Source organism: Scleropages formosus, chromosome 8 (genome assembly GCF_900964775.1).
Source record: "Scleropages formosus chromosome 8, fSclFor1.1, whole genome shotgun sequence".
NCBI lineage: Eukaryota > Metazoa > Chordata > Actinopteri > Osteoglossiformes > Osteoglossidae > Scleropages > Scleropages formosus.
This window is the reverse complement of record NC_041813.1, coordinates 5,754,153-5,766,819: the sequence shown is the minus strand read 5'-3', so window position 1 is coordinate 5,766,819 and position 12,667 is coordinate 5,754,153. Positions and strand designations below refer to the sequence as shown.

Sequence of the window (12,667 nt, the reverse complement as noted above, 5' to 3'; positions counted from 1 at the left end):
AGGAGCAGATATGGTCCAGAAATATCCCAAGCATCTTACCCAAACATCTATCAGAGACTGGTTGTTGACATCACCTGAACTTGGCTCAAGTTACCTACAGGGAGGCTAAAAGAAGGTAAAACCCAAACAATGCTTGCATTTCCATTTGTTTTAAAATACATTATAAGCAGAGGACTAAGGAAAATTGACATGACAAAGCACTGAATGACTGTTTCTGGGCTTCAAATACAAAGAACAGCCAACAGGAAACATGATCATAAATGGGCATTGTCTCAATTTGGCCTTGCAGGTAGCAATTGACTTGACCTTCTATGAAAAGGGAACAACGATTCCCAGAATCCCCCATTACCTCAAGCAATCCCTTGATGCAAAATGACATCACAATCGTGCTTAGTGCCATTTACAATTCTGTCCATATCCATCGCTGAGTAACCGTTAACATGAATTAAAAACAATAATCGGAGTGACTAAATGTTTCTGTTGCCATAGAACCTCAGAAACTATAAACATCTGCTGAGTTTCCCGGGCGACACAGCAGCAAACAGGCGCAGACGAGGGGAGGCTGCAGCCATGCATTTGGAAGATGTCCGCTCTGTCATAAACACACACGCAACATTCCCCAAATATAGCATCACAGAAGAGAGCACGTCCATCTCTTTGGGCTGAGCCAGCTCTCAGGCAAGACACTTTCTGCAGAGCACAGGAAAACCCAGTTAAGCTCCCGTTGATCCAGTCAAACTAGTCACTATTAAAACACCCATGCTGACTGGAAACCCACAACCTGAGCAGTATCTAATGCCTGAGGTGACAAAGGGGACAAAACCAGAGAAGGCCAGAAGCCTGGGTCTTAGGTTGGTGCAGCAAACTGAGCATGAGAGAGGGACGGAAAGAGAAAAGCAGCAGGGCCAAGACTTGATTGTACCTCTTGGTCATGAGTTACATAACATGCAGTAAAAATGCTGTGAGCATTTGACATCACCTCCTCATTTCAGTCTATATTGAGAGAGTTTAACTGCCTTGTCCACTTGACCAGGACAGACTAGTAGACCACAGAGCTTTTAAGAGTGGGTCTGAAACAAAATGATCATTCAGCAGTTTTTTTTTTTTTTTTCCTTAAGACCTTCTCCCATTTTCCCTTATAAGCTGGTATTTCCTGCACATTTCTGTGTGCACATACCAGACCAGAGTTAAACAAAATTCCAGTATGAGTGGAAGAAGAAATGAAGTATAGAAGTCTGTCATGGTCCAACTATAATCTCTGCAAAGTTCAAGGCAGATCCAAATTTTCAGGACTCTCTTGTGCTTTAGATAGCAAACATGCTCCTTAGAAAATAACATACGAACTGAGAGGCATCATAAGAACAAGAGTGAAATTGTTTGTGTTCGATTATTATTATAGCCAAGAAGAAGCCTAAAAGTAATGGAGACAGAATCTTAGCTAAGACGTTCCTTGTACGGACTTTCGGTCACCAGGTTTTCCCCACATGAGATGGGGAGATATACTGTATGAGAAAAATCAAGCCCATGGCCCCACAGGGGGTGCTTCCTTCCTATAATCCACCTTTCTACTTCTTCCTTCTTCCATCCTCAAATTTAGAGGCGTATGTGAAACGTCTGGCAGAAGACTGTCTCACATTTTAGTACACAAGCACAGTAATGGCAACCCACCCAATATTAACGGACATCAAGTTTATGAGGGTGTGGCAGGACAAGCTACTGGTTTACAAGGACAATGGAAATTATTTACAAAGAATGTGAGCAAATGAAAGTTGCAAGGGCACTTACAAACATGGGTATGTCTGAAATGAAGGCATACTTAAGGACATTAACTTGAAGTCACCCCTAGTAAGGGGCTATGGTGGACATCTGAAATATTCCAACAAGTCCCCACCTTGCATTCATAGCAGCTTGAGTCATGGAAAAAATAAACTGTTTGCCATATTTCCAACAGATACTGTTGTTCTGGACCATAAAGACTGTTACTCACCAAAGGTACAGATGTGGGTGGCAGGGACACTACTGTACCTTTTGTATGTTTCGATTTTTGGTAGCTAAGCAGACATTTTTATCCAAAAAAACAAGTTACAGATTGCCAGTATAAACTCAATTTGTCTGGGGGGGACGGACCCCCAACTGCCTTAGATTTGGCCTCCAACCTGTTCCTCCGTGATGACACCGTCCTTCTGCGTCTCTCGGATCTCCAAGGGCATGGCCTGGCACAGCTGGCCCAACAGCATGCACACCTCCTTCATGCTCCTCCAGCAGCACACCAGCACCATCTGGGCTGTGACACGGTACCTCTCACTACTACCACCTAAAAAACATATACAAACTTTACAGCATGCTAGAGGACTTTGTACAGTTGTTTAGGCTGCAAACTGGTGTTGTAACATTTCCAATGGGAAATGAGGAGTGTCAGACCCTAAAGAATACAGCAAAAATAGTATTCTGTACAGCACAACCCTCTGCATTCTCAGAGCAGTCCGTCTCCAGTACTGCCCAAAGACAGTGACAGGCCCAACACAGCAGGATCTGCAGATAGATTAAAATTGCTATAGAGTTATACTGCAGATCTGAAGTGGAGAGTACTATTGAGGCTACCAAGGGCCAAATAACTCTCAAAATGAACAGTGAAATCCTATGCACAGACAGGGAAGTACTGCCATCTCAAAGGTCAAAGAGAGCAGCAGAGAGAAGGGAAACACTGCCCCTCAGCGTGCACATTGAGTACCACAGAATATTAAGAAAAAAAGTTTGTTTGCAGACATTTTAAAAGGTGCGTGTAAGTCAGTAACAGACCTGTGCTATTTTTGTGGGGAGAGCATCTAAGGTCTGGTGACCCGATTGCTCTGCTCATCTGTGCATTCAGCTCCCGGGCCTCAGTGAAGAAATTGTTGGTATCCTGTGGCTGGATTTCCTGTAGGATCCGCTGCAGGCCAGCCGATGTCTCTGAGAAGATGTAGAGCAGACATTTTTTTTCCTAACCCTTCAGAGGCTAGCTGTTGGCAGACCCAAAACCTTGCTGAGTAGAAGAAATTAGAAAGATAAAACTCACCAGAGTCAGTATCCATGGGGATGAGCCCTTCTGGGGAGGAACTCTGAACCACAGGTGATACCACCTCAGACATTCTGTAGGACACGTCTATAAGCTCTGAAACCACACGTTTCCACTCAGCCCTTAGAAACAGATTCCTGCACGTAGAAACACAAATGGTCATGAGTTTTTCCCCAAGTTTCACAGATGATAGCATGAGTATGTTCTTGTGATCAGATAATAACCTGGTATCCAGCTGCTGTAGGGAGGCAGTGATGCAGTGTGTTCTGCCATAGAGCGGGCAGGTGGCTGCAGCCCGCAGGAGGGACAACTCGGCCTGGGCTACCTCAGTCCACAGACATCGCAGCAGAAACTGCACAACTGAGACAGAATGACAGCTTGCATAAGTCATTAAACCAGGAGTCAGCACAAAAGTCTTGCTAACACTACCACACTGGTAAGACTGGTCTCACATTTTCTAGGTTTCAACTGAAAAACCAGCATACTTGCAGTACATGTCACCTGGACTAGTATGACAAAAAGAAGTCCAAGAGGGACAAAAACCAGTAGCACATTCAGGACTTTGCACATTTGGACTACTCATTCATACACAAACATAAACAAATACACCATTAAATTATACAAAAACTACCACCAACACTGGTCCTCAGCATGCTTCCAATTTTTCCCCCCATTGTTATATTCTAAAAACAAGTTGCAAAATGATGCAAACTGTCACCAAGTCTAAAATGCTAAGTTTTTCCATTAATGTCATGTTACACACCCAAAAACCAGGAAAAGAGCACTTGGCATCATCTCTTGTAGCCAGTTTTGAAGAAATTACACTCTGCTTGTTGGTGCAACTATGTGTGCAGTTATGGCTGAAAGTGTGAAAATGTGTATAAATGTGTTCTTTGTACTTAGTTGTTGTAAATAATTGCAAACAGCCTCTGAAAATACAAAAGTTATACCACTGGTCTGCATAAAGCACACAAATTTGCAACATATTCCAGTGTGTCAGACTCCTAAGCTAACATCCAACATTCCTAAAGCAGAGGTTCCCACACAGAGAACCAAGTTAAGGATTTCTGAGAATCTCTGTACCGTCAGGGGACCCTTTAACGGCAAAAATCATTTCTCAATCACTGAATAATTTCAGAAAAGTTTTATTTCCTTTTAGTAAATGAGTTACACCCTTAAGCTATCCAAGCTTCAAATTCCTTTTTCACTTGCTCTTCTTAGACACAACTCTGTGCCAGACATATGGTTTCAATATCCTATAAGGGGGAAAAAAAAAAAAAAAAAAATTGTTTTGCAAGAAGATGGAGGGAAAAAAATTCTAAACTGACTTGTAGGTATTACAGCATTCAACTTATAAAGTAAATGTATGTGCTACCAAGTAGAAAATATCGCCATAACATTTCTGCTCACATCAGGTTCTCTTAACGGAAGCGATACAAATTACCCAGCTCTCAAAAGCAGCACCTGAAAGCGTGTTCCTCTCTAATGTGGAGGCCTGTGAAACCCGGAGCACTGCTGGAGAAGGCAGCTGGATGGAGGCACCCTGCTCCTGAGCACAGCGCTCTAGGGCCTCTGGTATGCCTTCCAGATGAACTAGGAGGTTGATCAGGTGGGCAGCGGTGACACTGTCAAAAGGTTTAGTGCTGGAGCTGAGGTCCAGAGCAACCTTCAGCAATAACTGCATCCTGTCTGGTCCCTACAGAACCAATAAAACAACAGTACATGCATAAGATATAGAAGAAAAATATCGCATTCAGTCCTATTAGTTTATATCAATTAATGTAATTCCTTTTCAAACCTGCTTCCAATAAACACACCTTACACTAGGCAAATGTATTCACTGTATTTGTAACTACTAGCAATTTACGCACATGTGCACCATTTTAGAAATGCCACTTTCAGACATCTATAAGCTACAGGCATCTCTGGAGAACACCGCAGCTGAAAAGCAGTAATGAGCGGCCCACTGAGTGGGGCGCTAAAAAACACACTTTGACACCAATATATGTTAACTTTCATCAGCAGAGTCACAGAGGACGTGAGAAAGAAAGCACCACTGGCCTCCAGCCCCACTGCTGGAGGTGGCAACTTCCGTAGCAATGTGGAGGCTAGCTGCTTGACCTCCAAGAAGTTGCTGGCAAGACAGTGCAGGACAGTTTGGGCGTAGGCACAGCTCACAGACTCCCCCAGGGCAAACCCATCGGACTCTGAGGATTGCATTAGAAGTTGTCATCAGGACATTGGCAATAGGAAAGTTAATCTGCTGGATACACATGCAGCTAGAAATGGTTATGCATTGCTTAGAGAGACCACTATGCAAAGGTTGACCACGTAATGAATTTTATCACAGTGGATGTCCTTCTGCTCTGAAAGGAAGAGGCCTGCTGTGGAGAGTACCTGCAGAGAATGTAAAAATTTCAGCCACCAGACCCAGCAGTTGAAGGGATGTCAAGCAGGTGGTGTAGGAGGCTCCAGCAAAGACAGCCTGGAAAAGCATTTCACACAACCAGCAGAGGAATGCCTACAAAAACACATACAGAGATGCAGATAAACACAGGTCCATATCTCAACCCAATGAAGTCATTATCTTGCTCCATCCATTCACTGGAGTGTTGTCACACTTGTTATGTACCGTATACAGTGTGCCCCACTGTACCTGTACTAAATGTGACAATTCATATTCAAAAACATTTTATCGGGCTTCCTTAAATCCTAGTCAACTCTTCTAACAACATCTACTCTCCTTTTGGTAAGACTCATCGATCCCCTCTTGGTCTCTACCCAGTTCTTCCAGGTGCAACCCTGTACCTGGTACATTTCAAGTGTCCTCTGGTCCTCCTGGCCTCCATCATATGTCTTTCCTCGCCCGAGCCTTTTCCTCATCAGCTGGGCACTGTCATTCATCCTCCACAGGAGCTGTGAACATAAGCAGGGAAAATGATCAATCAGGAAATCCAATGCATCGGTCTAGGTGCAATAAGCCTACTGCAGATTATCAATACAATGACACTGGAGGTGATATTGGGTAATCAGTAGCCACCATCAGAGGGTGCACTTGGACACTGACCTTTTTGAGGAGGCTTACAGTCTGCTGTCTACCTCCAGGGGACTGGCTATTCAGGCTCCACGGCAAGAAGTGACGGATTAGGTCCATTTCTTGTGAAGACACTGACTCTGTGCTACGGTGGCTCTCACACAGCAAGCCCAGAGCATCCAGCCGAATCTGTTAAGAAAAGTGAAGATTCAGAGATAGACTTACAGGGCTTCCCACTTGTTTCCAGCTTCTCTAACACAATGCATTAAATCTACAGCATGGGAAAACCCCATGGAACACACAAATTATTCATACTGATACACTTATCACACATTACTGAACCACCACTGTCACCTGGTCATGTGTGTGCACCAGAGCCTGGCGAAGAAGGGAGAGAGGCACCATCCCTCCCCAAAGACCATCTGTGGTGGGGCAGAGTACTCCCTGAGATCGCGCTGCCCGCAAGCACGTCATGAGAGCCCCTAATGCCCCCCGGCTTCCTGGGATTCCTACAGCCAAAAGGTGTCAATAAAAACTCCAGTTATTTCTTGATTTAACATTTGAGGTTGACACCAGCTAAAAAATAAAACACAAAAAGGATTAGTATGAGCTGGAGTGTGTTGCTACCTTTGGTACAGCTGGGCATATTCAGGAGAGCTTGTACCATGTGACCCAGGCTAGATGGACTGCAGCGTAGTAGCTTGGGCAGGAAGTAGTCCAGAATATAGGTGGTCTCATCCATCTGAGCTTGACACAGCACCTCCAGCAGTGGCGTGATCCAAGTGAGATGCCACTGATCAATCCAGTCTGGTACTTTCTCCTTTCGTTCACTAAGTTCCGCCTTGTGGCTGACAAATAACTTCTCTAACAGATCGCTAGCATAGGGGGCAAGAGTCTGGTCACCCATCAGAGAGAGCAGACGTGCAGGTAGCTGGGAGTCCAGAGCCAAGAGGTGCCTTGCCCCAAAATGCTCCACCAAGCAGCCCAAAGAGCCATATTTCCCACGGACGTGCCACTCCAGTCCCATCAAGCTCTGAGTCAACTCCACCACAAAGTGGTCCAATGCAAGGTCTGAGGTACCCACGCACATCTGGTGCAGTCGTAGCAGGTTTTGGAAGAGCGCACGAGTCTGATGGCGTACCCCATCCAGTGGGTGCTCCCACTGGGTGTGAGCATGCTCTAGCAGGCAAGTTGTGAGCTCAGACCCTCCTCGCAGTGCCTCCCGCAGAGTAGAAGTCCAGCTTAATCCCTGGAGCCTCTCCAAGGCAGCGCCACTCCACAACGTTAGTACACGAGCCACAACCATTGCCGTGCTGGACTCTTTCACACTAAGTCCCAGTGTGAGCACCATACAAAAGACATACGCATGCAGACACAGAATGACACATTCAAACAAAGCAGAGGGACACATATAACAACGATCAGATAGAAATGCTAAATACTTTGTACTGTCCGTAGTGTGTGTGTGTGTGTGTGTGTGTGTATATATATATATATATATATATATATATATATGAAACCACATTTATATTATATATACTATGACATTGTATTTTATCTATCGAAAATACCACAGTAGAGGTTTCCATCATATAGCAAATGCTACTCCTATAACAATTCAGACTTTCAAGCAAGTGTAATTTGTACTCTAATCCTTAAAATTAGCATAAGAAGCCATCAACTCACACTTATGAAAATCACTTGATGGAAACAAATTTCAATTCAAAATATGAGGTTTGGTAATAGCACCATATTAGACAAAGAACTTCTCTGCTACACAAGCTGTACTTCCTTATATGCATGTAAATTGTCTAATAGCTGTGTGCCTGTTTGAAAGAAACAAAAAAAGACATCTTAAATGACATTGAGCCCTAAACCAAAACATTAAAGAAATTGCTAGAAGTTAGCAAAGGAAAGCTTATCATTATTAAACCTGAAATTATAAAACTGCAAAATAATCCTGAAACACAGTATCACTGGAAATGACGCTCATCTGATTTACTATTCTTTTGTTAGAAATGATAGGTTACAAGTAGCTCTATGGAGAAGGGTTATGAGCTGTATGAGTGATTAGAGCAATTACACTACAAGAACTGTTCTCAAAATATAAAAATATAGTAAATGTTCTCAAAATAGTACAATCAATGCTGGTATTTTAGGGGACAGCTGGTAGTGTAGTGATTAGCCTTTAGGACCCAAAGGTTGCAGGATCTAGTCTTACCTCTAGCTGTAGTACAACTGAGCAAGCTACTTACCCTAAAAAGATTGTGCTAATAAAATTTAGCCAGCTGTATGAATGGGTACATAATTGTAAGTAATTTAACACTTTGTTGTTTTGGAGAAAAGCATCAGCTAAATGATGTAAGTTTTGTAAATTTAAAACATTACAGCAATAATAATAAGAGGACAGAAAAAAAAAAAAAAAAGCTTGCAAAATTTAAACCTGAATTTAAATGGTGCCAGGAGCAGTTCCTAAGGCTTTATGTTAGTGGTCACTGTTTACAGGGTAATTTAGATTTTAATATAATGGATTTAGCCAGAAGTTCACCAGGCTGGTACCATTGAGAAACAAAATTTTTTTGGATTTGAGGCTCCAAGTATGCATCGCTGTCCCAAAATGCCTGCTACAACCAGGTATACCGAATAAAAATACCCGTTCAAGTAAAATGACCGCATTACATTAAATCTGACCACATAATAGGGTTTTTTTTTTTTTTTAAACTGAAGGAAAAAGCCCACTGTATGAAAATTTCAAGATGTTGTAGCAGTTTTTCCCATTGTACAAGTGCCCATTATATAAGAGATGAATGTATTTATTTGTCCAGTTTAAATGCATAGTAATTATGAGTACGTTCTATGAGAATTCACATTACAAGCAGATCTTCAGATGCCCAAAAAAAATAAAGGTCATTATGTGAAGGAAGCCTGTATTTGTTTTCCTTAACTTTGAACATTCATAATCACAAAAGAATAAGCTAAACTCTATGTGACGAAAAAGTGTCTCCTCCATTCTTTTGGACCCAAACACAATGACGTGTGGCACAGGGCTACTGACCTGGTGTCCAGCGAAATCAGCATTCTAGGCACAAGCAGCAGTAGTCTGTCCCCTTGGGATCCAAGGGAGTCGTCCCTCCAAGTTAGCATTGCCAAGGTTCCATGACACAGGTAGAGGGACACTGCCGATGGCCTCTTCCTCTGATACAGCCCTGCACAGCTCTCCTTCAGCCACTGGGGGGTGCTGGGATCAACTTCTTCTGGGCACAGCAACATATCTGCCAACTGCCACAATATCTTTCAGCTGCCAAAATACTGCAGCTCTGCATATCAACATATATAACAGCTGAAAGAGCTTTAAGTATTACCTAGGTATTTAAATAATTTCCTCAAGCTAAATGTTTACAGAGAAACTAAACATGCAATTCATTTACTGGTCACTCACCACTTCTGCCAATCGGTCTCCATTTCCCAGCATGATTCGGATGAGTACAACAACTGCCATCCCCGCTGTGCTTTGAACTACCTGGAGTAAATCCTCTGACAAAAAGAGAGCAATTAAAAAGATCCTGTATGCAACACATACTGAGTAAAAATAGCCTGAGATTTAGGCACACTCCCAAAGCAAGAATGTATCTTACCCTCCATAAGGATCTGAGTGTGGCAGTGTAATAGCTCAATCAGTATGTCCTGAAGGGGACATTGTGATGGGAATGTCCACAAACTGGCCCTAATTGGCTCCTGAGATCGTTGGACCACAAGCATGGAGGCCTTAACTGCAGCCAGACAGGACTGCATGAGTTGGGCTTGAGCAACATGACAGCCAGCCAGATTGCTGAAGAGAGACAAAAACACCAACCAATGTGTTGTTTTCATAGATAGCAGACATGAGGATGTTTAATAAACTGGTTTATGTGCTCAAAAGGTTGTAGGTTCAAACCCCAGAAGGAAAAAAGGTACAAGGTAGACAGACTGATACAAAGTCTTCTGAAGAAATTTACAGGGAATATTTACACCTACATACAGCCCTAATGAAGTTATGTTCAGAAGGCAACACTGTTTCATAGTAAAAGGTTCTCACCGGTTCATTTGAAGGTATTCACTTAATGCCTTCTGAAGAAATTTCAGGACTGGGGGGGAAACAAAAGTGATTTTGGTAGATTCATTATGATAGCTCATCTAATGTAATTTTTGGTGTTCTATGCATTTTATTGTAAACTATTACTTTACGTGCTCTGGCTGTAACCCTGTTTTCACCATTGAATCTGTTTAGTAAATGACTTCACAAAGTTTTGAGTAGCACAACTACCATGTAACAGCAGAACTGACTGTACCACCTTGAGATAAGTCAAAGAAAAGATATGCTCACCCTCAGTCAGCTGACTTTGAATGCACCGTTCACCTACAGCCAGATATGACAATATATTAATAGAATGTGGGTAGTTCTAGCAGAATTAAGTATGAGACACCTAGTTTATTTACATTACTTCCGGTATACCTGTTCTCTTTCAGTAGCTGGTGGCAGATATTAAGACAGGTGGATACGTTTGCATGGTTATGACAAGATACAGTATGTGTAAGCAGGACAGGAAAACAAACATGGCCCATAGATATAATAGACCTACCTATGGGAAACCCATCTAAGCAGGATGTGACACAGTCCGTAAGGTGTGGGTAATGGTCTGGACCCAGGGTGGAGAAACAATCAAACAAACGTGCAGACAGACAGACTACAGCCGATTCCTGCAACCAAGCTGGCACAGAGCACAGTGTGCTGCACAGGACAGGAGAGAAAGGGAGAGGAGTTATTTAAGCACTGCATGAGGAAGTTGGTGAAAAGAAAAAGTGCAGGACTAGTACCTGGCAACAGCTTTCTTAAGGGGATTTTTAGCCTGGAGGGAAGTGTACATGATGGCCAGGGTCTCCAAGCAGGCAACGAGCAAAGGATTTGGGGGTGATGCATCCTCCTTCAGATCCACAAGTAAGGTGCCTGCCTGCAAGAGGTCAGATGGAGACACTAAAATAAATACATGTCACAAGGGAAAGGGGAAGCATAGTGGAGCACCAGAAAGCACACTGGTTAGAGCTACAGCCTTGCACTTGGTGGACCCAGGTTCAAACACCACCCCCTGTTGTACTACCCTAGAGCAAGATGCTTACCTTGAATGCTGGCATAAAATTAACTGCATAAGAGTGTAAGCTATTGTTGGGAGCACCTCAGGAGAAAAGCATCACCTGAATGAATAAATGTGTTCTTTCAGGGAACGCCGCTGATACGTCACCACATGTCGCAGAAGCACAAAGACTCAAAGCATGAACAAATGCTGCAACTCTTACAGCTAAAACCCCTGCGTTCAACTGGCCAACCAAAAACAGAACTCGCTGACGGCAGAACTGGGGGCTTCCGCTAAAGAACACCAACACAGACTTAGAGCTGGATCTGTCTTTCGTTACCTGTAACGGTGTGTACCTATCCAGTGTAGGACAAAAGAGGACACTGGCTTAAGCGTTCAGAACAGCGCATAAGACAGTGACAGGAGACCAAGTGGACCATTTGAGACCTGGACAATGACCTTTTTAACAAGTTGGACCTGCTGGACTGGGTCAGTCACGCAGAGGCAGTTGAGCAGGTTCTGAGCCAGCAGAGAGGTCCCAGGATCCCCATCCATAGAGAGAGAGGCTGTGTGGGAGTAAAAGCAGAGAACTTGACAGGGAGACGGACGGACGGACGCATGTACGTACGTAGGTACGTAGGTACGCACGCACGCACGCACGCACGCACGTGGGGGGGAGGGGTCAAAAAGGTCATCATTTCTGGTTTCCCACCAACGCATCGTCAGCTAACCTCTGAGCTCCTCCAGCTTCGCGGGGTCCAGGGAGACGGACTCCACCTTCGCCGCCTTTTTCTTTTTCACCACCATGGCGCGAACCTGCCACACATGCACGCGCGTGACGTGTCGTGAAGCCGCGAGGGGACCCAAAATTTTTGGCAAAAACACTAACTGTAACGTAGTACAGTTATCACTTTACAGTTTGAAGAATCTGTATTCAGATCCCACTCCTCCTGTGTCGGTTAGTTTTAGCCGCACGAATAACTAACTTAAGGTTAAGCCAAGTGCAAAAATAGTACAAATTTATTATGCAGTCGCGTCTATGTAAATTGTACTTCTAACTAAATCATTGATTTAAGTTAGCAAATCAAATGCTGTCGTGGAATCGGTGATTCTTACAGTGTAACTTATGAAACACAGTACTAAAATACACACAGCCGGTTTCACCTCAGAATCTGAGTCAGATGCGCTAGCTAGCTGCTGTACCAGCTCAGCTGAGGTGGCAAATCAAATGATATGCGAGTACTCGCTCGTCACGTGTAACGTTAAAAACAGTCGCTCACCGGATAACAGTATTTTAGTCAAGTTCATGACATGAACGACATTTTCCTTAGTCCAAGTTCAAACTACCTAACCCTTATATCACGTTCACTGCACGCAACGCTATATATTACTTACTGTACGTCGAGCTGCACGTGTACTACGTCAGTTCCGGATTTCTGAAGCGCCCGCCTCAAGCACATATTGATTGGA

General features: G+C 43.5%; 1 protein-coding gene across 4 annotated transcripts in view; it reads right to left on the bottom strand.

The window, feature by feature from the left end:
• The window catches only part of thada (THADA armadillo repeat containing), a 63,197-nt gene extending 50,551 nt beyond the window's left edge, over nucleotides 1-12,646 (bottom strand). Inside the window, exons 1-21 of one of the 4 annotated variants that reach the window (XM_018724998.2) lie at nucleotides 12,593-12,646; nucleotides 11,929-12,013; nucleotides 11,657-11,763; nucleotides 10,944-11,077; nucleotides 10,709-10,857; nucleotides 10,453-10,485; nucleotides 10,165-10,213; nucleotides 9,725-9,918; nucleotides 9,529-9,623; nucleotides 9,145-9,368; nucleotides 6,717-7,417; nucleotides 6,444-6,598; nucleotides 6,123-6,278; nucleotides 5,864-5,971; nucleotides 5,453-5,576; nucleotides 5,117-5,262; nucleotides 4,520-4,751; nucleotides 3,280-3,415; nucleotides 3,056-3,192; nucleotides 2,800-2,949; nucleotides 2,157-2,314 (exon numbers count right to left, since the gene is read on the bottom strand). In XM_018724998.2, the coding sequence (XP_018580514.2) occupies nucleotides 2,157-2,314; nucleotides 2,800-2,949; nucleotides 3,056-3,192; nucleotides 3,280-3,415; nucleotides 4,520-4,751; nucleotides 5,117-5,262; nucleotides 5,453-5,576; nucleotides 5,864-5,971; nucleotides 6,123-6,278; nucleotides 6,444-6,598; nucleotides 6,717-7,417; nucleotides 9,145-9,368; nucleotides 9,529-9,623; nucleotides 9,725-9,918; nucleotides 10,165-10,213; nucleotides 10,453-10,485; nucleotides 10,709-10,857; nucleotides 10,944-11,077; nucleotides 11,657-11,763; nucleotides 11,929-12,004 (3,264 nt within the window). In that variant the 5' untranslated portion in view covers nucleotides 12,005-12,013; nucleotides 12,593-12,646. Of the gene's footprint in view, nucleotides 1-2,156; nucleotides 2,315-2,799; nucleotides 2,950-3,055; nucleotides 3,193-3,279; nucleotides 3,416-4,519; nucleotides 4,752-5,116; nucleotides 5,263-5,452; nucleotides 5,577-5,863; nucleotides 5,972-6,122; nucleotides 6,279-6,443; nucleotides 6,599-6,716; nucleotides 7,418-9,144; nucleotides 9,369-9,528; nucleotides 9,624-9,724; nucleotides 9,919-10,164; nucleotides 10,214-10,452; nucleotides 10,486-10,708; nucleotides 10,858-10,943; nucleotides 11,078-11,656; nucleotides 11,764-11,928; nucleotides 12,014-12,477; nucleotides 12,573-12,592 lie in introns of those variants that run through there. The other 3 variants (XM_018725000.2, XM_018724997.2, XM_018725001.2) reach the window with 3 other exon arrangements.
• Between the last annotated feature and the right edge of the window lie 21 nt (nucleotides 12,647-12,667).